Source organism: Daphnia pulicaria, chromosome 1 (genome assembly GCF_021234035.1).
Source record: "Daphnia pulicaria isolate SC F1-1A chromosome 1, SC_F0-13Bv2, whole genome shotgun sequence".
NCBI classification, from domain to species: Eukaryota; Metazoa; Arthropoda; class Branchiopoda; order Diplostraca; family Daphniidae; genus Daphnia; species Daphnia pulicaria.
The window spans coordinates 39,246,825-39,273,610 of record NC_060913.1 but is presented as its reverse complement, the minus strand read 5'-3'; the positions used below and the strand labels follow the sequence as shown (position 1 = coordinate 39,273,610).

The 26,786-nt window shown below is 41.3% G+C and overlaps 3 protein-coding genes across 7 annotated transcripts; 1 reads left to right on the top strand and 2 right to left on the bottom strand.

Moving 5' to 3' along the window:
• Positions 1-229: 229 nt before the first annotated feature.
• Positions 230-2,512, bottom strand: LOC124325452. 3 transcript variants are annotated; one of them, XR_006915426.1, is made up of 3 exons: positions 2,112-2,512; positions 1,877-2,050; positions 230-1,453 (listed from the first exon to the last, which is right to left on the bottom strand). XR_006915426.1 is itself a non-coding variant. In XM_046784426.1 (2 exons), the coding sequence occupies exons 1-2, from the start codon at positions 2,437-2,439 to the stop codon at positions 1,266-1,268; spliced, it is 516 nt and encodes a 171-aa protein (XP_046640382.1). In that variant the 5' UTR covers positions 2,440-2,512; the 3' UTR covers positions 230-1,265. The 3 variants fall into 3 exon arrangements, 1 of the variants encoding a protein (XP_046640382.1); XR_006915425.1 differs by having other exon boundaries at positions 230-2,050; XM_046784426.1 differs by lacking the exon at positions 1,877-2,050.
• A 540-nt stretch (positions 2,513-3,052) lies between these two features.
• Positions 3,053-4,364, top strand: LOC124324352. Its single transcript, XM_046784375.1, has 4 exons — positions 3,053-3,145; positions 3,219-3,558; positions 3,621-4,181; positions 4,255-4,364. Exons 2-4 carry the CDS (start codon positions 3,516-3,518, stop codon positions 4,362-4,364), a joined length of 714 nt encoding a protein of 237 aa, XP_046640331.1. The 5' UTR covers positions 3,053-3,145; positions 3,219-3,515.
• Positions 4,365-13,948: 9,584 nt separating this feature from the next.
• LOC124338943 (putative polypeptide N-acetylgalactosaminyltransferase 9) lies at positions 13,949-26,683 on the bottom strand. Of its 3 annotated transcripts, none has more exons than XM_046792854.1 (12): positions 26,366-26,683; positions 22,178-22,610; positions 21,821-22,058; positions 20,643-20,812; positions 20,268-20,432; positions 18,048-18,190; positions 17,488-17,670; positions 17,213-17,398; positions 16,982-17,110; positions 16,556-16,666; positions 15,191-15,319; positions 13,949-15,105 (listed from the first exon to the last, which is right to left on the bottom strand). In XM_046792854.1, exons 2-12 carry the CDS (start codon positions 22,431-22,433, stop codon positions 14,962-14,964), a joined length of 1,854 nt encoding a protein of 617 aa, XP_046648810.1. In that variant the 5' UTR covers positions 22,434-22,610; positions 26,366-26,683; the 3' UTR covers positions 13,949-14,961. The 3 variants fall into 3 exon arrangements, with proteins under 3 accessions (XP_046648810.1, XP_046648809.1, XP_046648811.1); XM_046792853.1 differs by lacking the exon at positions 18,048-18,190 and adding an exon at positions 19,471-19,616 and having other exon boundaries at positions 26,366-26,682; XM_046792855.1 differs by lacking the exons at positions 16,556-16,666; positions 18,048-18,190 and adding exons at positions 15,651-15,755; positions 19,471-19,616 and having other exon boundaries at positions 26,366-26,680.
• Between the last annotated feature and the right edge of the window lie 103 nt (positions 26,684-26,786).

Here is a 26,786-nt window from a genome sequence, read left to right as displayed (position 1 = left end):
TCCTATTAGTGGTGGCAACCTAGTTAGTAATTACTACCTAGTTTTCGACAAATTAAGATAGCAGCGGCATTTTTCTATTTTAAAAAACACCCCCTTTTATTCCTCTTTTGTTTTGTTTGACCAAATTGAACTATACTTTGAAAATAAAAGTGCTTTTAAGAGGGAGGCTACTCAAAAGAAAAATGCCGCTGCTATCTTAATTTGTCGAAAACTAGATAACTAGGTTGCCACCACTAATTCCTATTGCTTTTTAGTAGCAGATTCCATTGATGATCATAGAGTTAAGGAGAGGGCGTTACCCCATTTGACGACATTGAGTTTCCCATGGTTTTGGGTGTTGTGATTAACCTAATGCTTACATTTACAGCGGGTGCCATTGGTAGGAGATAGACTGTTATTGCATCCGTTAAAAAAAGAGAGGGTAAACTACAGACTATTCAACTTATCGCAGTAGACCATAGGATTGCGTTGTTTAAGCTTTGTAAACCTTCATAATTTGATAGATATTTGAGATTGCTATCTAACTGTTTTTCAAAGTAAAAACATCACAAGCTAAGAGATTTCATGAAGATCTTTATCCAGCTATTATTATTGATGGCATTTTACGAGACGACCAAAACTAGACCATCTTTGCAACGCTATGCTACTGCAGTATTCCGTACTGCTGTTGGGTGGATTTTTGGAACAGCGCAGATGCATTTGAAAATTTCCAAGGTTTTTTCCGTAACGCGATTTTATCTGGAAATTTGCCTGTGGAGCAGTTAAGGAACAGAATGATTGAAAGATTCAAGTACATGTTGCCAACGTTGTCAGACGGGATAATTATTGAAGACAATAAATTATTTAAAATTTAAGTTACGCGGTCCGAAGTGCGTCTTTCAGAACAAAACATTTTCGTTGATTTCTCGTTCGGCCGTGGTCTAAAACTAACTAAAATTCTTAATTTCCCTAATTTTCTATCACCAACAAATTCTCTTATAACATCTCCCTATAATGAAAAATGGGACAGTCGTCGTGTGAATAGATTTCGTGGATGATCGTCTGCACATAAGTAATTCAATCGAATTAGTGGGTTCAAGTTTATAAGATTAGAAAATGCGCATACACAGCCTTTTGTCTCCAGTCGCTTCCAAATCTATTTTAATGCCTCTGTAAGGCATGGCTTACGCCTCCTTGTAGCTTTGGGGCTCGAATGATTGGTGAGCAACGATGAGATTGACCATTTTGAACTAGTTTATTATTGCGGTGGTGTCAAGAGATCTCTTTTACCTCGCACTATAATTGTGTTGATGGGTCGTTCGACGAGGGTTTTCAGCAGCATTGAGTTGTGGAGCAGTCAGTTGATGCACCGCAATTTCGTCTTTATTGTATGAAGTGTCTTCTTGAGATGGATCTTGTAGATAGAAATCTTCATCCATCGGTTCTATTGCCAAATTTTCTGGAACGTGTTGCTCTTTTTAAGTGGAGGTATTCAATTGACGATTGCAGGAGTGGATGAATAGAGAAGGTAACAAACAAAAAAAACGTTAAACGGTAAAAACGATTGGTAAAAGACATAATTTTATTCCGTTGGTAAACCGATAATTTCTTGCCTTTCACAAGGTAACCCGTTGAAATTCCGATTTTTCCTCTTATTCTTACTTTATAATGTGAAACCTTTTAATGAAATTGCACTTAATCCAGCTTTTGTGGCTTATTCAATGGCACATGCAAACCCTTCTTACTTACAAAAAAAACTAACATGAGGCATGGACTATACTCTAACTAAAGGATGGGACTCTTCCCCTATCTCGAAGTGTTAAAGCTAGTCGGGTGGTAAATAGATAGCAATATAAAATGTTATTTAATGTTTACAAAATAATTAGCAAAGTCTGACCTACTAGATCGTGGAGGACTGAACATTCCTTCAAAGGAATTTGTGGAAAGGATGTGGATTTACCATTCAAAAATTTGTTGAATCTGCAATGAAAACACTGAACAATTCAAGAAAAATTCGCGAGGACCTAATCTGTTTCCTTATGTATGGTATGTATGGTATATGTATGGTAGCCTAATGAAGTATATGTTGTTAATAATAAATAATGTAAGGAAACGGTACTAGATTGGGTTACCATTAAGTGTAGTTGTGTTTCCTGGAACAGGTGTTGACTTTGATGTCGATTGACATGGCTGGGTGGATATGTTTTCTTGAACTACTGACTTTGTCAACTCAAACTTTTCAAAAATCCATGGAGCTGATCTTGCTAATTTATCAAACGTAACTGGTGGGACACCTTTCATAAGCCACTCGTCGATGTACTTTCGTGCTTTTCTTTGTAAGATTCTTGAATATTCCGCTGTTACGTTACCAGCCTTCTTCTTGGGCTCACGTTTAAAGTATCCAGCAATCAACAGTATTTGATTAGTTTGAACATCACTGAACGGTAACAACTCGGACATTTTTCAAAACTATTCTAGTTCAAAACTGCAAAAAACCTAACTTAGCACAGAGTAGGAAGTAAGAAAAACGTGACTGTCATGCGCTCCACAAAATGAAAAGCGTCTGCTACATTCCTAGAGATCATTGTTGCCACTTACGTTTGACCAACAGATTGGATTTATCTGTTTCAATTCATATTTCCTATTCTTATATCGAACTAAAATGCAGTAATTTATTAAAAATTTATTCATCAAGACTTAATGGATTTCATATCCGATTTAAATAATAAAGAAGATGCCAGATCTCTCAGTAACGGTGGCGTGCAGAAACTCCATTTTGTGACGTAGTGGCAAACTTATGTGTTCCTAAGCCTGCTTTCGATTTCAAATTTCGTGATTTTTCTAAGTACCTAATTCGACGATTTTTCAGGTAAAACTTCACCGAAATATGTGATTTGTGCTTTAAACTTCACGTTTCAAAATTTAAATTGATTGTGAGATGACATATTTCATGTTTGATTTTTACTTTTTTCCGTCATTCGATTTTTGTGAATTTCTCACGTGGTAATCACATGTTTCACACGTGGTTGCAAAACTAATCAGTTAATTAACTTCTTAATGGTTCTTTTTCAGAATAATACAGCGTTTTATATTGAAGATGGCATACTCTGGTGACAGTGATGAACCACAAGATGATTCGTTTTCATCTGACGAAGAAACATTTCAGGTCTTTTTCTTTGAAATTTTATGAAACATAATACTTTTGTTCACTTTACTGTAACTAATGATTTCTATCTCAGGTTGGAAGAATTCAGCAATTCTGGAAGGGAACGTACAATGAAATTTTGCCTGAAGTTGGTAGTCATCCACTTGGAGGTAACTCATCGAGTGAAGTGAAGTTTTTCATTGTTACCACAGTGGAATGTGGAGAAGACCGCATAGAGCGACAAGTGCACAGTATTATCCCAACTGGATGGATTTCGAGCAACATGGAATATCTACTTTATCCTCAACCCAGATTCACAGTTGGGGGTAAAAGTCCGATTGACTGGGGAGAGAAGACATTCAGAAGATTCTAAATACCATTCGAGTCGTGGATGGAATATGATATTCATGCCATTTCAAACCAAACCAAGGCTGGTAAGTTAATTAATGTATTTGTTTCTACACACCTGATTGTACCGTAATGTTTATTTATGCAGTTAAATTTACGAAAGCAATAAAGGCCGCCAAAGCTGCAGCTAATGGTCAACCCATACTGTCAGACGCTTTTATTTCCGACACTGATCGTATTTTGGGCAGAGGATTAAGGAAGGCAGCTCAAAAGCGTCCATGGGAAGAGAAGGTTTCCGGAAAAGGCAAGGAGAGAAGAACGAATAATAATTCTCTAATAGAGACACCATCGTCCAGCTCCAACCTCAATCCAGCTGTTTCCATCAGGACTCAAAGCTTAAGATCTTGTCAGTCGAACACCCCGTTTGATTTCGAAAATTTCCCAACGAACTTAAATGTTGGAGCTTGTGTGGGCAACATCACCACCAACTCTGAGTTGGTTTCATTGAACAACTCATCCATGCCAGTTCCGAATGCAGCTGTACCGGCGCCCCATGGTAGCAGTGGTGGCGGCAGCAGTATTATTCGTCCGTCCGTTATTCCTAGTCCACAACCGCATGATGTTGGCACAAGAACTGAAGCAGCATTATGTGGAGCTATTAACAAAGCAAGTGGAATGGTCAACAATGGAGCACCTTTACCGTCTACAAGTGATTATTTTTTTCATTTAATTGAATGTATATATGATGTTCATGTTTATATGTCGTCTCAATTTGCAAACAGGCCACGTACAAGATGAAGAAGAGCAGAATCGGAATAATAATTATATTCAGGGTTCCAACGGGTTCCAACTGGTTCCAACACAGCTCTCTCGGACAAAACAATTGCAATAAGCATGGTTAGAAGCTGTTCATTTTCTTTTAAATTTCGAAATTATATTTGTATCTTATTTTCTCCACAGGTTTTCTTCATATCTGAGCGATATAAGGCGTCCAAATCAATAGGCGCTTTTGTAAACCAGGCGTATCGTTTGTTTTTATGTGACGAAACTAGTCAGAAAATGCAGTGGCGTAGTGTTGGTCGGGTCAATGACTTAAGGCCCGGACTCTCTGGTCTGATGAATATGCTTTCAGTTATAGGAGGTAAGCATCTTTTGTTTGCGCTTACATACTATTATTTCCTTCTATTTTTTTCTATTTTAGTTGCTCTCGACATTTTTAATCTTTCGCGGAACACTGCAAATGTTGATCATCGGAGGCTAATTGAAATTATTAAAAACTGCCGGAAATACAATGCCAAAAACTACAGGAAGAAGAATAATGTGCGAGGTGCCTTGGAGACGGATGCGTCAGCAGATGCTCCTCAGCTTCCAAATGCAAATGATGACAATGACGCGGTTATTCTCTACAACTACATGACTATTCTAGAAAAAGAAGTTGTTAATTTTAGACCTCCGCCTGCTTTTGCTCAAGCACCAGATCTTTGTAATTGAAGATTCAACACCGTTTCAAACCTCTTGAATTGACGTTTATTCTTTGCCAGTGTCGTTCTAAAGTCAGAAAATTTTCATTTTATAATTTATTGCCTTTCGCAGTTACTCGTACTTTGGTTTTATTTAAGGTTGTTTCATATGCAAAGACAAAACGCAATAAACGCTGATGGTTTCTCAATTCCATTTTCGTCTTTTTAACTTAATAGTAAACTATCTGAAAAAAAAGAAGGGGAAGCTCAGTAGTTTTAAAAAGTAGGGTACCTGGAACCATTTTTGAATTCTAGTTCATAAGTCGTAGTTACTACCAGAAAATTACCGGTTTTTCTCACCTTATTGCTCGCTGTGTTACCTCTTTTTTTCTTACGGAAGGTTGGTTTATAAATCGTAGTTACCACCAGTAAAATACCGATTTTCTTCACCTTTTTGCTCACTGTACTACCTCTCAGTATTATATGGAAGGTGTGTTCTAAAACGGTTATAAATACTAGTTTTAAACCGTTTTCCGCACGCAAACAAGCGGTTATTCACCAGGGGAAAAACACGGGGTTATATCTTAAAACTGGTGAAAAATACCCGGGAAAAACTGGTTTTGCCCCGCAAGATATTTGCTAGGGTAGACAGTTTTTTAAAGTGTTCACAGCATTTGCTTGGAAGTCTATGTGCCTCAGGCCTTCTAAGCACTCAACGCAAATCTACCGTTCACCGATAGCCAAGAGAAGAAAGCCCGCGGTCACAGCAGTTGCTAATTTGTTGTCACATTCCATCCCAAATCCGTAAGCTATACAAAAAAAATGTCATTTAGCGTTTAAATAGTTATACTTATGTATTTTTAGGTTTGTGATATATACGTACCTGGCGGTCGTTTTAATTCGTCCAACACTGCAAGACCTTCTGTATTAAGGGACATCAGGACGTCGAGAGCTTCACGTCAGTAACACATAATAATTTTTTTTTCTTCTTTGCTGTTTCTCTCGTGAGATTGGCACGTTACAGCCTACTGCGCTGTAAGTGATTCCCGTTCTGAGCAGTTTCTCAATTCCGTAAATTGCAGCCTTCGCGTCCATATTATTATAGTTCCCGCCGTTTGCTTGTCGTAAAGCACTAAATTTTCTCTCGAGATTGTCGCTATTGAATTTCCGCGTTAGTACAAATTGAAACCCAGCTTCATCCAGTAGAAACTTAATTTTAGCTATGGTAGATTTCGTGGTGATACTGATTGCCTCATACGTCTCCGAGGTTAGAAAATCATCTTTTCCCGTGACCAAGTTTTTCCAATCCTTTGGCCAAATTAAAAAATCCTTTCAATCTCTGAAGCCTTTCGTCGGAGGTGGAATTGAAAGCTTTATTTGGAAGACGCTTCAATGTGGCTTGAGTTAGGTTGCTTACATCATGGATTTCAAACCATTTGATGAACTTGAGCATAAACGCAATAATTTCCTCAGATCCCATGAATCCTGAAATTTGTCTTCGGAGTAGAGCTTCAAGAGCAGCCAGCGTTGGCCTGCTAAAAATATCGATAGCCTTCTTAACGTTCTGTCGCTCAATAGTGGTATAGGCTCCAAATATCTTTGGGTCAGTTACTTCACCAGTTTCATGATTGCTTTTTTCTGCTTGTCCCAAAGCCTGGTTATAAAAGCACATAGTATGGATTTCTCTTTTCTCTATAAAGAGCGATCATGCAATGAATTTGTTCCTCACATTTTGTATTATGTGAGAAGTATAAAAGCTTTTGTAAAGCTTACTTTTTTGGTCCCTTCTGGATTTATTAACTTAAACATTTTAGTATTTATAGAGGCGTTGTTGGCAACGGCACCTAAAATCCGATCTTTTCTACTTCTTCAATGATGTGTAGGATAAATTTGCTCAGCTCTTCTGCTGTCATTTTATAACTAGGAAATAGCCAACTACGATGCAGAAAGAATTAGCCAGGCCATTTATTGAGAAGGTTAGCAATTTATTTGCGAACTGTTCTCCATTTTTAGGTTCAACTATTCCGGCCATGTCCACATGACCAACTAATTTATCCACGTTCTGCATCTGCAAGCGCGTGCATCTGTGAATCGAACAACAAGAGCTGATGTGCCCACATAGCTCCGGAGCGTTTTCGACAATGGTAAGTTTACCATTCCTGACCTTCTTAAGTACTCATAGGCCCCTGGACTTCTAGCATGAAGTATAATGCAATGTCAAATCACTTCATCACTCCATCTGTATCCAGTCTTGCTTTTTTCAATCTGTTTTTCATCCGGTCCGTCATAAAGCAGCTCAAGGGATCCACTTCTGTACATCCTGACTTGATCTTCTTCATTCATTCAACATTTAGTTCGGGTAAAGTAATCCCATTAATAGAATTTTATAATTCCTGGACCCTTTTCTGTATCTTGTCTTTGGCTTTGTTTCTTGTCTTTTACTGTAACCGCAGTATATGCTGTTGTTTTCTATTTCTGTTATTGTAGGGGTAACTGCCCCCAGAAACTCTTCTTCACTGTCCGTATCCAAAATCATCTATGTCGGATTCCGACTCACAGCACTCTGAAGACTCCACATCAAAATCGGAATTTAATCACTATCGCAGTTGGACAGGCCTCCTATAGCATCCGAATCGTAAGCCGACGTAGTGACACCGTAGTCAGATGCGCATATTAATTGTTTTTTGAAGTTTAGTCACAGGATCATTTGTCCCTTCTCGCTGGTGTAGGCTGACGTTCCGATGAAGACCACAAAGGGGGGTAAATTTTGTTATTGTGAACGCTATTTGGCTTATATGATGAAGGCCATGGCAAAAAAACGAAGAATGTTTCTGGAATTTTTTCTAAAATTTTAATTGTTAATATCTCGGGTTCTAAGCCAAGTATTTAAAAAATATGTAAACAGTTTGAAGAGGTGGGTTTTTTCATCATTTTAAAACAATTTGATTTTTTTAGGTGCAGCAGTTGACGAGAAAACTGCTGCAAAATTTCGGCTAGGTCCCCGGATTTTTTTTTATATCTCCCAAACTACAATAGCTAAGCGATTGCGGTTTTCACCAATCGACTTCGCATAAAACCCATGTATTACTTAATTTTTATTACCCTTAGAGATGATTTTTGCAAAATAAACAAAATCCCAAAAGGTCTGTTTGAGTGGCAGATGGTTAAGAGGGATTGTTCTGATTTATTTGCAGCAGTCAGCCGTTCATCAATTGATGATGAACGTACAGTAGCCTCACTTTCTTTGGATACAAGCTAAGTTAGTTCAGCATTGAAAAAATCTTTGTTGAAGGTTAAATCTGCTAGAAGCTTGAAACGGAATTCTCCTGGTGAAGTAACTGTTTCATGAGCCAGTGAATTTTCTAGACCGAGGGCATAACAGACAATTTTTTATGATTTCGTGTCGTTAGGGCTGACTGTTAACCATATTTGAGTTCGTCCTCTAGCTAACCTCTAGCAACCTCTAGCTATCTCCACACCAAATTTCAAAGAATTTGGTTAAAAACTGTACTAATTAGAGGACTGCAAAAACAGCGTTTTTGCATAAGGTCCTCTCGGGCTTCCAAAGACTTTCGGTAGGTACTGTAGGTCTATGGGATATGCGGTATTTTGTTTTTTCCAAAACCACCACGGCCAAACGCGAAAAGGTCGGAGTAGTGTTTTTCTAAACAATCTACATCCGAATCGGAAGAAAACAGTGTAGACGGACGGACGACAAACGTTTTCTTTAGGGATCGAACAAAAGTGTGTAGAGGGGGGGAAGCACTTGAATTAGACTGCAGTTTAATTGGTAGCCATTTCATGGATATTTACATCGTAAGTCTGAGTGGCACCAACGGTGATATTGACAGAAAGCGGAACAAAGTTTTCTGCCTCGTTCAACTCATAACTTTGAACACGTTTTCAAGCAATCCTACTCATTTGCACACCCTAAGCGCTATATTAAAAATGAACAGCGGGACGAACTCTACGGCGATATTAGAAAACCTGTCTAGCAAGTTATTCAGATTTAACGCATCAAAAGTTAGGCATTTAATTGTCTAAATCTATGATATAACGAAAATCGGTTATTAACTACGCAGTCACTCCACTGTCATTCCAACTGCCCAAAATTGAAATCGATTATTGGTCGCTATTGCAATCACTGGAGAGGGGGTCGCCAAATAGCTCAAATCATGTTCATTTAATTCAGTTTTTTAGTGTGTGTGTGTTGGTTGGTAGGAAGCGAATTGGAAGTGATGGCTGGACTTTCGGAAAAATTTCGAAGTCCCAAGCCCATCGTCTAATAGCATATGATTGTTAAGAACTTACAATCAAACTAGTATGATAGAGTGGATTAGCATCCGATTACAAGCCGGTTGTCCCGGTTTCATAAACTATAGCAGTCTTATCTTTAATTTTGGAAATAAGTATGTTAACATACTTATCTCTACAGCATACTGATCTTTAACCCATGCCTTAGCTTTTGTGTAATAATTAACGATTGAAATCAAATAAAAAAAGAAAATACAGAAATTGGTAGGATAAAGTGCATGGGTTCCCTATCGGTTCGATTTCGGTCGAGATATCGGGCCTCCTCAGATCGGTGCGCCAAACTTAGCTCCAGCCGATATTGGTTTAGGTTGGCACGTGATATCGGCTAGGTAAAAATGCCAACATGGTCCGATATCGGATCGACAACATGTGTTACTTAGGATTTAAATGGCGCCGGAAAGAATTACACACTTGGCTTGGCAGGAAAGTGTAAAAATAAGAAGGCAAGACATTTCTTCTGCTGACAAGAAAGGGGGGGATGACAAGAAGACTGCACCATCTAGTAGCGGTTTCTGTAGTCTGACGATTATAACATAACCAAACCTAACCAAACCTAATGTACTTTAATGTCGAGGTTTATAAAATGGCATTTCATGGCAATAGCGAAAAATCATGTTATTGCCTTGACATGAGAGACTTTAGGGAAACTATAGGCGTTTCGTGGCAAAATATTTTAACCTTTAAAGAATGGTGATTGAAAAAAGAAACAGAAGGAATTGGTAAGGCTCGTTCCAGCCTTACTTTACTTTTGTGAAATGAAGACACAAGTCTTCATCAGAGGAAGACGCTTATGTATTTCAATAAAGCAAAATCTTATGACACAATACAGAACGATAGAAGAATACAAGTCAAGAGAGGGTTGGCCAGTGTGGGCCCGCTCGAAGGAGACTGGTTTTGAGAGGGAAACACGGGGGGTTTTATACTGGTCAAGTCGGTGCATCGGGGATTTATCTTGTTATTTTCTCGACATCGCCGTGTTGGGATTTATACCTCACTGGTGTCAACATCACAGTGTTGAGAATGGATATACAGTAACTACCTAAAGTTTCCGCACAGCTGAGAGAAGCTTATGGGAAAACGGGTTTTTTGAAAATTCGCCAAAAATCAGGTTTTCGTCGGACGAAAACGATTTTTGGACAGGGGGTTCTTATACTTAAGATTTATAACATATATATTTTGGGGATTTTTTCGTTCATGGGAAGGTCCCTTTTTAATTAGATGTAAAATTTTCCGCTCAGTCGAGAGGGCCAGTAGTAAATCGTACTACTTTGGCTTTTATTTACGGAACGGAAAATAGGGCTAGGAATGTTCATCAGGGCTTAAAAAAAAAGAGCATCGTTAGCTCTATAACCTCATTTATAATTTTGACCCCCATGCCATTTGAGAAATCACTTTAATTTCGATGTGAAAATGTAAAGTTTTCATTTCTCTGATATTTTCCCTTTGATCCCCCCTCCCGTAGTTGCCGGTTTTTCCAAATTGAAGCACGCCGAAGGTTTTATCTGTTGCCCTTAATTTTAGACCAAAAGAAGTCATATCGGCCTTAATATTTAGTGGAACCAAGCTGGCTTCCGCAAGGGGCGCGGCGGAGAGTACAAACAAATGGCTGCCAGGCAGAGAGGGAAAAATGAGCCCCTGCCATTCGAATCGGCTTGACCAAGATGATCCTACAAAAAACCTACCCTTCCCGTGAATGGAAAGATTAAAAAAAAATGCTTATTCCTTACCCCAATGTCTACCTCCAAAAAAAATTCGTCGCATTCCGACGAAAATTGGATTGGGAACGGTAAGAAAAACGCCTTTTACCATGCAAGGTTTTCTCGCGCGTTTCCAAACTTTAGGTAGGGACTATAAAATTTTGCGCTAGATGTCTAAACCTAGCGTAAGAAAACCCAGATTCGTGGCCTATTCAAATTTTGTTCTTTGTAGTTGGGTTGCAGTTTGCACGGAAGGGGGGAGATATTGCTATCTAGCTGCGGGGTTATTTGACCATATTCCCAGAAAATAATGAGGAAACTCTCTTGCGCTTGGTTTGAACAAAAGGTTTTTTTCTGCGCTAGCTTTAAGGGCTCCCCAGAAAGAGGTATAGAGTGAAGAAGCCTTCGGTAGATCGGTCGAGGTCAGGTTTCTACCAAAGGTTTGATTACTCCTACTTATTTGACTATTGCGAAACGATATTGTCTTTCGCACTGTCTGGGAACCAGCAATCAATCTAACTTTCAATCAATTAATCAATCTAGCTTTCAAAAGCGCTGTGCGTAAAATCCAGCCATCTAGTTTGAGTGTTTTTAGAGAAAATCGGCGTCAACGAACTCTAGAGGAAATTCTCTGGAAATGGACTTCGAGGTATCGATCGATATGACCATGTTCATCCAAGATGAAATCTCCTCCGAGATATCTTTTGAAACTGAAAGAGGCTGAGAGACTGAACCACCGTATAGGTTCACTCCTTCAATAGTTAACTGGGCGTATCAAGTATTGAATCACAATTAGTATTGATCACAACGGATCACCGGAATCAATAAGTGAGATCTAAACAAATTTTTACATAAGTTTTACGTGCGATCTAGCAGACGACGCAGCGCTTGGGACCGTAGGAAGGTCACAATAGGTTTAAGAATTTTAGTAAATAAAAGGGGGGCGGATGCCAGACCGAAAGCTAGCATTTTGAATTGGAAAAGTTGCCCCCCCCCCCCACCGGATTTGAATAAAATTTCTGTCTTCTCGGTGAAGAGGCATGGTAAGATATGCGTTCTTCAGATCAATATTTGTAAAACAATCGTCTGGACGAATGATCTCTTGTAAAGAACTAACACCTTCCATCTTAAAATAAGGGGAACAGACAAATTTATTTAAAACTTTCAAGTTTACTATCGGCCTAAACTCACCCGATTTTTTGGGAATAATAAACACCCCACTGACAAAACATCGCTTCGATTCATCAATCGGCTCAATAGCTTCTATTCCTACAAGATCCTGAATTTATTTTGATCCCCAATTCCATGTTGCTTTGGCTACGAGCCTGAAACGGGCTCGCCAAAAACTCTAACTTTACACCCTGACTGATGCTTTGTAAGATCCAGGGATCTTTTGACAGACCTTTCCAGGAATCAACAAAATGTCTTAATCTACCTCCCACAATGGGCGGAGAATCTAAGGAATAATTATGCAATAAAGATAAAATTTACAACCTGATTGAGTAGTTTCCTCTGCTCCTGTTAAAGGTGCTGGATGATCCCCCGTTATATCCGTTGCTATAACATCCTTGACCAAAATTTCCTCCACGATGAGATCTTGGGGTGCCACGATATCCGCTGCTGCCTGCTCTAGGCCTTGATGAGGAGCCATGGCTGCTACTAATGCTTCTAAGAGTTTGGTCGTTGTTGCCTCCTTTACCATGTTCTTGATGAAGTGTCGACCAAAAAGCGAAGCCGACTCCCATGGCTTGAAACGATGGGGCTTCTTCAACGAAGAGAGAAATTTCGGGTCCGAAACTTTCAGCAAGTTTTCCCGTTGGCTGACGGTCACATTGTGAAACGTGTGGTCCCATCTGCTGCTTCTGCCAACGGAGAATCTTTCAAATCTGGGGATTCCGCAATTTTTTCTCTCAGAAATAAAAGCGGTCGCGCCACATCAAAAATTTTGTACTGTTCAGCTTTCAGGCACCTTTCCGTAGCTTCCGCTCTGGACATCTCTGGAGTTTTAATGTCTTTGAAGCGGCGAGAAAAAGAAAAGTTTACCTGGGGACAAACTAAATCAAAACCAGAGTTAGGGAAACTTGGAATGAAACTATCACGAAGACTTCTGGCTTCCGTAGCGCTTAAAGAGGTTGTCATCCAGTCCCTGAAGACCTTCATTCTCCTCCTGGCCACCGTGAATTTCAACTGCTTCGATTCCTGAGCACTGCTGGCTGCCTATTTTCTGGTTGATCATCTGCTTGCTGCGCATCTGCAGGCTGTCCATCTCTTGGCTGATTTTGTTGAGCCCGCCGTTCTTCTGACTGCTCTCTCCTTAAGCGATTTTCTTCCACGATTCGCTGCAACCTTTCTCTAGACCGTTCTCTCCGTTCACGCTCCAACCTCTCGTGTTCTGCCTCGTCTGGAGCTCGAAATCCGCTGCGCCGATCGTTTCGACGTGGGCTGCGAGAACGATCCGACCGATCTTGGGTTGGACGACGCTCCCGACTTGAACGACCAGAACGGCGAGAGACTGAAGAATCACTTTCCGAAGATGACGAACTTGAACTGTCTGACGGCATGACAGTTTTGCGTAAGAGCCGAAAACGTCTGAGGGTAAAGGGGGCGTTGAGGTCCTGAGGCGGACCATCTCGTTATTCTTTTGTTTTGCTTTTTTGCGTTGAAAGGGCTAGGATATAAAGTGTCAACACTAAGTTAAGTTCGAGCGATTTACATGCAATCTGGGTGGAGACTGCAGCCTGGTTAGCCTTCAACATGCATAGAAATTGCCAATTCTGCAAAAAGGATCCAGAAACTGATGAGCATCTAATGATTTACTGTCATCTTCGCCAAAATTTATGGAGCTGCGCAGGGGAAAAACTCCCCCTTTGATGCGATAATTCGGGGTTGGATTATCGATTATTTTTAGATTAGATACCATAAGAGAAAACGGTGGTCCATAATTTTGTCCACTTGAGTCGTGAATTGCTTTTTTATATCTTTGAAATGTTTTAAGATATTTCAACTCCTTTTTCTCAACTGATGTATTCCACTTACACAGACACACGAACTGAAAAAAATCCAAATTCTTTATGCACGCATTTTCTTTAAGGCACTGTATAGAAATATAAATGTAGACTATCCCTTAGAATCGGGACATATTTTCAATCATGTGAAATGTTTTAGATTAGATGTAAACAAATTTTCAACGTAAAACGACAATCACATAACAAAAAAAGAAAGAAAGGAAAAGAACCAAGTCTATCGACCATCTATACAATGCATGCTTTACTCCAAGCTTTACATTCCGTAAGTCAATTGAAGGCTTGATGCTCTAAATCTTGTTTTACTGTTGGAAGTTGGAAAAGGTGTACACAGACCCGTTATCTTTGAAATTTAACTTGTCTGACATTGTCGCTACTTTTCTTTGAATGAAGGAAATCCTTCTCAAATCGAATTAAATTGGGAGAATAGGAGGCAGAACACAAACCATCAACACCTGTACGCCTGCAATGTCAAGTACGATGTAAAATGGATTGTGCTTGAATTTGCTTAAATAGAATATACTCGATCATCATAATCAAAATCAACCAAACAAAACAAAACAAATGTGTGAATAGAGCAGACTTGATTTTGAGCGTTTAAAGAGGAGAACAAACTATAAATCTAACCAAAGCGGATTAAAAATGGAAATAAATTTTGTAGCCGAATTTTTTAGAAAGTTCACCGTAACGCACCAGAGAAAATGAGAGGGAATAACTATAGAATAAACCTTGAATCCGGAATGTGTTGCTGTCGATATGGATAAGTTATGGAAAGCATAGGAGGACATTGTGGTTATCAAGAACTGTTTCATCTACAAGCCTTTAACACCACGTTTCACCGTACACACGAAATATTTCCTACATAGTTACATTAATTTTTGACTTCATGTTGAGGTTTAAATAAACGCCAACGCAGCATCTAAAACTGGGCAAAACAGATCTTGAGCTTGCCAATTTGAGCCGGCCGGGTTGACGACCAAGGAGTCTGTTGATATTTATAGCTTCTTCGATGCTTCATATTTCTCGAATTTCCATTTGGCTCTAGGGTTGTCCTGGGAGCACTTCTCCACCGTGATTTTCTTCTTGTCCTCGCTGATTGCCAAGCAATTTTTGCTGCTTCCGTGCTGGACAAAATTGGTCTGGGAACAAAAACAACGAAAGTTTACTAACGGTACTATTCTGGAAAATAAAAAGACATCAATCTAATGAAAAACTTTGATTTACCTCGGGATCGTACTCCCAGAATTGATTGCCTTTGGCACCATGGCATGGATATAGAATCACGTCTGATCCAGCGTAATCTAAACAAGCCTCATCACGGCGGATCTCTCCCGTTTTACTGTACAGCCAAAACTGCGCGCACCAATAACGCAGAAACAACAGCAGACACCATACAGATTTCAAAGAAAGAAAAAAAGGAGATTGCGGAGATTTAGACGATGTCGATAACATGTGCAAAAACGCATTCGATCAATGAAGCCAATGCAAGAAATTAAAGGAAAAGGACCGACAGTAAAAAAAGAAGAAAGATATAATGAGAAGAGTTAGGTGACCGAGAGGGTAAAACTTTAAGATTGTGAAGACTGAAGACGCAGAGTCAAAATCATGTAGACTCGGGTTGAAAAAAAAATCCCGTAAAAAACAAGGACAGAAAGACTAAGGGAGAAATTATTCAAAATCTTACCTGATTGCCTCCTTGTTTGTGACACGGCCAAAGTCCGACAGGTTTGTGCAGATCGTTAGGCCCAGCAGCAGAATCCACGCACTGGTTCGACCACTCGTTTCGAATCTATGGTGTTACATAAAAGCAAGGCTAGGCTTTTGTTGCTAGTGCTTGAGTGTTGACATTACATATTACAAACGTACATCCCGCAACACTATTCGCTTAGTACGTCAACCATTGAAAATAAATCCGAAAAAAAAATTATTTTTCAACTGCTTGAACTCCACCCCAACCCGGATTATCCCAAAAGACCTGATTTTCCTGAACATAGTGCCAAGTTCGACTAGATGTACAGTCATTTAATCAAAATTCGACGTTTCAACTTATTGAAAACACAATAAGATTTTCTCCTTAGCGCTGTTGAACGGCGGCGAAACACTAAAAATTAAAGATCGTGGATTTCTTATGAAGAAATATAGGACGATACTATATAAGCCGTCAGCACTGCGTAATACGGATTCGCACCACCTAGTTAAGCGACAAAAGTCCTGAGACAAAAAGTAAATTGACACTGACCTGTTCAAACTGCCATTCCAATTGACTCAATTCTGTGTTGGATGAGTTACCATTGAAAAAAAAGATTGGACAGACGGAGGGAAGAAAATTCGGGACAATTGTTCGCAACACCAAACAGAATGCCAAGCAATGTGTAACAGAAGACAAGTGATGACTCTGACAAGGAAATGTTTTTAAAATGGGCATGATATAGGGACCGAGAAAATAGTAGTTCCCCAAATTCACCACGACGGAAATGTAAGAGATGTTTTGTGAAATGAATGAAAGTGTTAGAGATGATCGGCAAACAAAAAGCAGCAGCTTTAAAAAAAAGCCTTTGTTAAGCGTTGTTGGTTTGTACGGTACCGTACCTGGTTTCCGGACTGGCCATGGCAAGGCCATAAGCCAACTGGCTTGTGGAGATTGGCTTTGCGAGCGGCACCGTCCAAACAATAGGCTGGTGAAAATCCTAAATTTCGAACCTAACATCGTCGAATCACGTGTAACGACACGGATTTCGAAAGTTTTGGGGAATGATCAAAACAGTGGTAATGAATTGTCAATTTCAATAACATGGGGCATTTTTTGTGGTCGATAGACACATCCGATCCGCTTCACCTGCCGACGTGACTTTGAACGACATTATGCGTCAAATGTTTAAAGACAAATTGTAAATAGCTAGCTGTACTTTGAATCCACGGAATGGATCTTAACAATGGTGGGTTTTTTAAATCTCGTTCAATCACGATGATTGTCATTAACACCATTCATCTAAAATCGTGTCTTGAACAAATTACCTCGCCGGATGCGACCGCATCACCAGGGATGAACAACTCTGGGAAGATGTTGTCTAGGTACCATTTGAAAGACTTGCAACCAAGGTTTTTGCGTAGGCTTTTTCTGGACGAGACGTCTCCATAATCTCCCTATCGAAAATTAAAATTTATATTATTTGTGATGAGACGGAATCAATTTGAACATGCATAATAAAACATTAATGATCAATCTTTTGAGTAACGTCAACTTACCCGGTCGTGACCTATACGTTGGTAGTAGTACTCGGAATATTCGTCCAGCCAGACCTCGGCCAATCGAACGTTGTTACGTTTAAGGACATTAACTCCGCTGCGCCATTTGTAAGGCGATCGTTTGCGGAAGATGTGGCCTACGTGGCTACACGGAATGATTTCCAACGTCCCACCGCACATCCACGTCTTCAAGGTATTCAGGAGAAACATGAATGCGCATGAATGCCAAATTCGTGGAATAAAAGTGTCGAAAAGAGTGATAGAGAAAAGCTTACCTTGAAAGAGAGTTCCAAATTTTCGCCTCCCCAAATGTCAAATCCGTCGTCGTACGTGCCCAACTTCTGGAAAAAGGCCCTGTCGATGGAAAATAACCCTCCGGCCATGGTTGGGCTGTAGGCAGGATCGGCCGAGTGTTGGCGTCGTTTTTTTTCATGTTCAGGGATGGCATGCCAATTAAACTGCGGGCAGCGAGCGGGTGCCAAAAATAAACCGAACAGTTAATTTTTAAAAAAAAGACGATACCGGTATTCAGTATTCAAGCGTTAAATAGACTAAGCATGTGCAAAAAAAATCCATATGTGAGATGAAAAGGATCCACAGAAGAGCCCGATATGTTCACTCGTTATAACCAACAAATACATAGAGTATGTGCCAATTAAGTGTGGAAAGCCAGAACCCGGCCAAGAAAAAACGGTAATAATCACGCCATAAAATCAGTTACCCATGCAATTGGCCCTTGAACATTCCACGGGCGATTGATTTATTCTATTTTTAGCCCAAAAGAGAATAGAGACAACAAGTTGGTGTTTCAAAGACAGAAAGCGAGAAAGGCTACCTGAAGGTTCCAATCGAACCCTCCAACAGCCACACCGGGACCGTAATGGTATTGGAACGTCGAGTCGTCAATCACATCGATGATCGGTGTCACCACATAGGTGACGTTGCGAGCGATCCGATCCAGTAGAGGTTCCAGCCACCCTGAGGAAGTTAGTGCAGGGAAGATGGTTGAGGATTTACCAATTTTCAGCCAGGTCGCCACACCAAGAAAAAAATTAAATGCCAAAAGATACCGATAGCCACCAGTTAATAAAAAGAGGAATTGAGAGAAAGATAAAAGCTCAACAATTTCATTATTAGTTCATACAAAAACCCTTAATCCCAAAGCAATATGTATGACAATTTTTTTTTTTTTTTTTAACATAGGCGAATAGATCCAGTAAATGATAAAACAAATTCAAATGAGTTAATCAGAGATCGGAACGTCTGCGAAGGACGACGCGTTGTAAACTAGTAAGCGACGTTTCCGCTAGGTGGTACACTCGCAATTTGGAGCGCAAAAAAGCCACCTAGGCTTTTAACGACTAAGAAAATCCGTCTGAAAGAAAGACCGATAATCGATTCCACACTCTACGACGTCTCTACGAGTGGCATTCGGACAATAAAAAGCCAACGAGGCACAAGACAGGAAGAAGCCCGCAAAAAGAAGAAAATGTAGTCGTAATATACGAATGATCTATGCTTTTCATTGATAAAGGAAGAATTCGACCCATGACCAAGTACCCGACAAATATAGAAAGGGATCCCAAAAGTCATTCCGGTAACTAGCTATCTCGGTTCCTCCAGAAATTGAGATATTATAGGCGACTTTAGGCACGTGCCAGTCGTTCCCGTATTCACGTAGTGTGGCTACATAAAACCGAAAATTTCATGATTGCCTATGTCAGATTGAAAACGGGCGTTTCTGTCTAAAGTGAACCGATCCATTTCACCACACCAGTTTCCAATCCCCAAAACCAAATGAAGTAATTCGAATCTGTCAAGACCTGACGCACGTCCTGGACACCTGACACTCGGCCAATCACACCCCAACTTACTTTTCTTCTTTTTCTTCTTCTTCTTTTTTTTTGATCATTAAATGGAATGAATAAGAAGAAATAAAGAGAAAATGAATTGGCTGGGCGTAAAATGAGACAGATTTGGAAATAAAATTGAGAAGAAATCGATACGCGACCGATATAGAAGGATTCCCGGTCGAAAAAACGTTTTCGAAAAATTTCAAAATAGGATTGCAAAATGTGTTGTTCTTCTCTAGTAGGAAAGGTATCCGAAGCAATAAAAAGAGATAAAGAAAGAAAAAAGAAGCTTAGTTTTTTGGGGTTTTTTTATCAGTCAAGAGATTTCGAATGTTGGGTAGTGTTAGTTCACCTCCACCTCGATGATTAGGGCAAGCACTGCAAGGAGGATATTCTCAGTTTTACCTGCAATCCCCAGTCGAATCCTCCGACTTGGACAGATTTTTTATCGAAATGAATCGCCAAGGAATCCTCGTCAATGACGTCGATCACGGGGCATACAACTGTGGTCGAATTACGGGCTATCCGGTCCAGAAGAGGCTCCAGCCACCCTTGACGCAAAAAGGTTTTCGTATCGTTTGGATTTGGTTCTCATTTTCATCAATTTCATACATGTTTCAAACAATAAATCCTATTCGATAATACCGCAATTCAACGCAATTTGATTCCCCGCACCACTTTTTTCAGGAATAATTGATTCAATGGCGGTAAGAATTCCGAAGACTCCTTTTTAAAACATCAAGAGCACCGAGCGACCACCCCCTTTTTGTGTTTCTTGATCATTTCGGAAGACGAGATAAAACATTTTTTTTAAGGGACCAGATAATACAAGGAATTGGCAAGACTCGTTTTGCGGGCAAGGATTTCACTTTTCTTGAAAGGTCTTCCCTTTCAAGTCTCTTCGCTCTTTTTCTTTCGGTATTATTCATCCCTACGGAACCCTAACGGCTTTGACTGCGGTCTTTTTTCATGGGACAAGCAGTCGGACGCGCTCCGACAGAAAGAGCCTTAGAGATTAGATCTGTGCCGTGCAGACGGATAAAATAAAACATTAAAAAAAATAATAATAATAATAACGAAAAATGAAGAGAACAAAAAGAAAGAGAGTTCGGGTCGATTGAATGCCATGGGACTTTTTTTGTCTTTCTTTTTTTGTTGGTCGCAAGAGGAGGAAGAGGAGGGGGCCAAAGTACGTGACTGACCTTCGGTGCACTCGCAGTGAGAGTCGAGGTAGGTGACGACGGGAGCGGTGGCGCGTTCCAAGCCCAAGAGCCGCGCCCGGATCAATCCTTCGCGCTTGGGTAGCCGCACTATCTTCACCTTTGGGTACTGCGCCATGTAGTTCTCCAATGGGGCCTTGACGTGCTCTACATTCGTCGGTTTACAACCGTTGTCCAATAGTCAAAGAAACGAGACAAAAAAAAAAGAAATTCTGATGATGAATCACATCATTTGAGACAATGGCGCAATAAACCAATCAAACAATTAAAAAGGTGAAAGAAGGAGCTGATAAGCTTGAATGAGTACAGAATAAGAAACACAAAGGAATTGGGAATAAATTGTGTGGAATTTGGTACCCATATCGGAAAAGTCGTCGACGAGGATGATTTCCTTGATAAGGTGGGCCGGCGATCGATCCAAAATGGAGTGTACAGTACGCAGGAGGACTGACCAAGCTTCGTTGTGGAAGCAGACGATAACGTCCGTGGCCGGCAGCGTCGTCAAGTATCGATCGGGCTCTTTACACCTGCAATTCCACCATTCAAAAACACTTATTACGTGGACAAGAGCAAAGACATTTCCATCAATTCTTCTTGGGTCATTGGCGTTCAACATTTGTCCGGCAAATATTTCTCTCTTTAAAGAAAAAAGAAAAAGCGCACCTGATGAAGAACGACACTATAAATCCTATGTAGAGCGCTTAATGCCCTCACACAAACGATACGGTTAGTAATGACAAGTATTAAACGCGCGATACCAAGCTCTTGGTGGAAAAATCATTAGTGAGAGGCATTACTATTTAATATCACGACAATATCTTGCAGCGCACTCGATACAAGGGCAGCCTACCAGAAACCAAGCCTATCATCCACGACATCATCCATCGGAAATGCTGGAAAAATCACTCTCTCGAACGAATCGCGTTCTTTTTTTCCCCCTTTTTTTTGTCTGCGTGATTCACATGACGCGTACTCGTTACATCGATCACGGTTCTCGATATCGATTAATCTTTTCTTTCCCCGGCTGCTTTTTTTTTTCGTCTTTTCTCCCTTCTTCCCTTATTTTCTTGAATCAAAGTAGCATATAAAGTTATATAGCACCCACAAAGATGTTATGGACGAGCTCCATAAATCGATTTGGTGGTTGTGTAAAGTAAGTTGATCCAAACGAGGTGAAAGAGAGTCTTCCTCGTCGCCAAAACAACAACCATCCCAGCATTTAGAAGTAACAACTATTTACGGGGAATTCGGGGACGGCGGTGCGCGAACGACGCGGTCACCACACAGCACTTGGAACCCCCAAAACAACCAAATTTCGGCTCGGCTTTCACTGGATGAAAACGAAAAAGCTTTTTTCCTCGTCACAAAAGATCCTACACGACTTCCGTGAAGTGATCCGAGTCGAGTTACGCGGCCAATCAACTCTGCAAGGATGTTGTTCAATTGAGACCACCACCAGCAGCAGCAGCAACGCCAACCCCAAATATTGGAGCAGCAGTTGCAAGAAGAAAAAGGAAAAGGAAAAACTATCTGACCTGTCGTCCCGGGGGTCGGGTAGTGTCCGGTGAACGCTGATCATGTCGCTGACGTATTGATTAAACGCGTTCTTCTGCCAGCCTTCGTCGACCAGCTTCTTTTGTTCGGGAGTCAGGTCCTTGGGCAGGACGACGGCCTTCCCCATTTCACCGGGGCCGTCGGGCTCGTGCGGGGCCACCAGGACGCCTTGGCCGGCCATTTGGTCGCCAGAGATGCCGGCTCCTCCTCGGTCTCCACCTGAGAGATGGCACGAGACAAAAAAAAAAAAAAACGAAAAACGAAAAATAAAATGCCAACGTCACAAAATAGGTTAGTCACTCCGACCCACAACGGGTGGGCGGCATCTGAAAACAAACCCGAGGGCGTCGGCTTCTTCTTTCTGAGCAGATTATCCTTGAGCGGGGGTCCTTTGATTTCCACCTGCTCTTGCGGGATCAGGTTATCTTCCGCCTTGTTTTCGTTGACGTAGACAATTTGCTCTTGGTGGCCCTGTTGCTGTTGCTGAATGATTTTGGTGGAACTGTTCATGTAGAGGACGACGCAGAGCCAAGTCAGCGGCGTCAGCAGCAAAATTTTCACCAGGAAGGCCCGGTTCCGCCGTAGACTGAACATGATTCCGGCCGATGTCTGGCAAGCAACAAACGTTCGATATGGACTCCGCCTTCTCGTTTAATGAAGTTACACACACACACACACACACACGCACGGCAGTGGCAAGAGAGAGGAACGATGGCGGCAGATGTCTAGAATCAATCTAATCAATCTTCTTTCTTGGCCGAAGGGGAAAACCTACGAAGGAGAGAGAAAAAAAATGTTCTGGTCATCATTTACTTTAGTGAAAGAAATGGAGCAAAAAAAAAAAAACATTGGCCAGCATATCTTGATTAGCGACGCCTCTCTCTCTCTCTCGCAAATAACCTCCTTGGGTTCTGTCCGCTTCGTTTACCGAAACCCACGGTGCATCAGTCAACCGAGTCTTCGCAGAGAGAGAGAGAAAAATAATGAAGTGGGCAAGCAAGATGTGTGCGGGAAATCAGAAGGTTCATCATCCGTCGGATGGGAATGCGGTCACACACAAAGGGAATTTTCCCCGTCAAAAAAAGAAGACTTGGGGGAAACCCAAAACAAAGGCTGACACATGGACACGAAATGGGATCGAATCCCTAGCTGTTGTCGGCTATATCGGTTGCCCTGCCCCCATGCGTTCGATAAGACTATATACACATACACACTGATGCGACATGTCATTATTATTCACCAGACACGCCGGATGGATGCTTTCGGGGCAAGGATTACGCTCGGTATCGATTGCGCCAGTGCAGAGAAGAGGAGGGGGGCCTTTATTACGAATGACATCCATCGTTTGCTCTGCCCCCCTGCTGTGTCTCTGTCTGTGTGTGGTTTTGACGGGTGAAGGCGCAGTTTTTGGACATGCAGCGCCTAGTCGGCTTTTTAATTAAAAATAAAAACACGACAAAGAAAAAAGTGCGCGGACAAAAGGCCTGAAAAGGATTGGCGTGGGATATGGAACATGACAGAATTCTCCATTAACGAGCGGAACGAGCCGTTCGTGAGCGTTAGATTCCATACAGAGCGGGCATGGGGGGATTGGACAGGAGGAAACAGTTTGTGGCAACGAGACTATAGATCGACGCACACCCATCTGCGTTCGCCAGTCTTTCGGCCGCAGCTGCGAACCGCTCCTCATTTCTCTCTGCGTCTGTGTTATATCCGGTATGGAATGAAACGGAACACACACGCCAAATAGAAAAAGGAGAAAGGGGGGGGGGGAAGAGATATTCAGTAAACCACACAAATACAAACACTGGCAAACCGTAGTCACTGTAACAACACAGCCGTGTTACCATTCTCTCAAGGTAAAAAAAAAATAAAAAAATAAAATAAAATAGACGTCCACACACACACACACACACCTGCTATGCATTTGTCGGATAAGGTTCTGGTCTGGTTTGTTTTTTTCCTCGAATTTTTGTATCGATTTCCATGATGGGAGGTGGCAAACAGAGGAATGCCTCCAGTCACTGGGAGATTTTTATTTTATTATTATTTTTAAATTCTTCCGCCATTTCGTGTGGTCAGAGGGGAAAAAGGCGATTGCGATGTGGACGTCGACTGCCGCCGATGTTGCAGGCACGATGCGCCAGAGGGGGGCAGACGGAGAGATAGGGATGCGGGAGGAAAAGCCGAAGGGGGGAAACCGGTTTTGCATCGATAGATTTCCTGTCAGACGCACATGCACTGCGGCCATTCGGGCCATTGTGTGCCAAAGACAAGCTAAGACTTCTACTAAGGTGTGTGTGTGTGTGTGATGGACAATTTTGGGGTTTTACGGGGCCGATGAGTCGAAAAAGCGGCGCCAAAACGCCAAATCGTGAACCGCGAGTGCATTACGTGAGTATCAAATTGTACATTCTGTACAATGACCGATGAATGCGGGAGACCATCGGTTTGGATGTCGTCGAATAATGCAAAGAAAAGTCCGGCGTCACGTCACCTGTCTACTTTTCGTCCGACGGTTACTTTTCTCAGGGCAATTTCAATTACTTGTGAATTTGATTCACTTCCTGCACCGCAATCGGAATGATGGCGTGTGAATCCGATCGAGTATTCAGCAGTACTCGGTCTCTCTGTCTCTCTGTCTGTCCGTTCGATTTCCTCATCGTCTAATGGCCTCAGCAAATAATTGCACCGGACTGTCGTGAGTGATTTCCTGTCATCCTCGCGGGTTTCGACATAGGCAAGATGACGAAACGGGCCATGGAGAAGGTAAGCAAAGCCACAAATAGTTAGCCAAGGACAACCACATTTTCACATCGACTTTCATTCGTTCGTTCGCTGCATTTCTTTTTCCCCCCTAACAGAATAGAAGGGCGCGTAATAAGAATCTAAGAAAGAGAAGACAAAAAATAAAAAGAAAAAAGGAAAACTCAACGGATGTGTCCAAGGTGAGTCGTACCAAGTCCTTAGGACGACCGCATCGGACTAAAGGAAGAATCCGCTCGTGGAATCAAAGAAGAACAAAGAAAGAAAGAAAAAAAGGAAGAAAAACCATCGCCTAGAGGAGAGAAGGTGGAGTATTGTGTGTGTGTGTGGTAACGATACGGCGGCGGAGCTCTAAGCTCGGCAAGGCCGGGTTCGACGAACTTACAAAATGGCCGACGTTCATGCCTTCTTTCTTTCTTTTTTATTTTTCACAACTCCCATCAAAAAGAAGTAAGTCTCCGACTGAGAGAACGGCGCATCTTCCCCGTGTAACCTTTTGTGCGATTTCTACTTCGTCATCATGTAGGCATTGGCACACTGACCGTTTTCCCTTTGTCATGCGGGCACATTTTCCATGCGTTCGGCGGCTCCCATTTCACTTTCACCGCCAGATTGGGTCACATTAATAGCTTCATCGAAACATGTTTTTTTAATCAGAAGAATGAAGCAAACAAAAAAGAAAGAAGTGCATTGACTAATTCAAGTGTACCCACATATGAAATGGGGGGTAGTATGACGAAAAAATAACGTTCGCGTTCCGGACGATAGGTACGCAACGGCTCGAATAGGAATCTTGTCTTACTAGCCCACCAGCCCACCTAGAGAGAATGAAACGTTACTAGTGGATGACGTTTCGAGAAGGACAATTAAAATTGCAGATGGTGACAATGCGGCACAGCGCATCTTTTCTCTCTCTCTCTGTCTCTGATGCCCCACTTTCTTCGGTGAATGCCGGTGAGAATCTCGGCAACCTAAAAAGCAAATCACCAAGATAAGGGCAATTGTGCTTTGACTCGACTCTTTTTTCTTCTTCTTTCTCATTCTCTGCCATCAATGGCAATTCGGCTGACTCTTTCAACTTGGTGAATAATCAAACGTTTTAGGTACATCATTAAAGAGGAAAATCTCTGTGATTTCTCCGACCAATAGTGTTCAATATAACAACGGGATTTCTCATGTTAAAATCAACGAATTTACGGCGAACACCGACAACACACATTTGGTGAGCTCCAATCGGCGGTCGGAGTTTTTAAAATTCTCTTTAAAAGGTGATTGAGGATGTGTAGACAAATAAGGACTCGTCGGAGGTCAAGAACTTTAGAGAAGATGTCTGACGGTAGTGTTAAAAGCAAGAGTCACGATTTTTAAGAAAGATCGTGCAAAGGTGAAGGGAGTCGCGCGAAACATCAGGTGAAAATGAAGGAACACCATCGTTTTTTTGTCAATTACACTTTCACAAAACCTGACATGTGTATGTGAAAAGGATGAGCTGAATTGTGCCTCTAGGCCTTTAGCTAATGATTATTCAGCTTTCACTATCTTACATTCAAAAAAATACTTCTCTGGGGTAATTCTTTTCTGAAATCTGTTGGTGTCAGTGCATTTGACATATTCATGAACTTTCAGTTCATAAAAACTGGCACCACAAAACCTCTTATCACCTCTGGTTGCCCAATGTTGCAGGCAACAACCAGACCAACAAAAACTGATACACTTACAACTTGGAGAATGATAATAAAACAAAAGATAACTTTACTCACCACAGATTGATTGTGCAGTGTTAGAATCCCCCGTACAAAATGAAATGTCACCGACGAATGCAGAGAAGATTTTTGGTCAACATCACACCAGAATGTTTGTTGTACACAGCAAGTTTTTGGAATGCCTTAATATGAGCAGCTCTCAGGTCCAGGTAACTTTTTTTTGGTTAGTAGTTTCCCCGAGATAGTTAGTAGGTGCGATTACGCCGAGCTGCAAACGTCAAATGCATGCCCACCTGCCAAACGCAACAAACCTATATGGTTGCCGAAAGAGAAGCAACCTTACCTTCACTAGACACTGCACACTAGCTAGAATTGCCTTTCGGGAATGGTGGCCACTATCTGACGTTTCTACCTAGCAGACTGACTTTCAACAAAATGCCCATCCAGTTGCCACGTTCGCTCAAAGATGGCGTTTGGG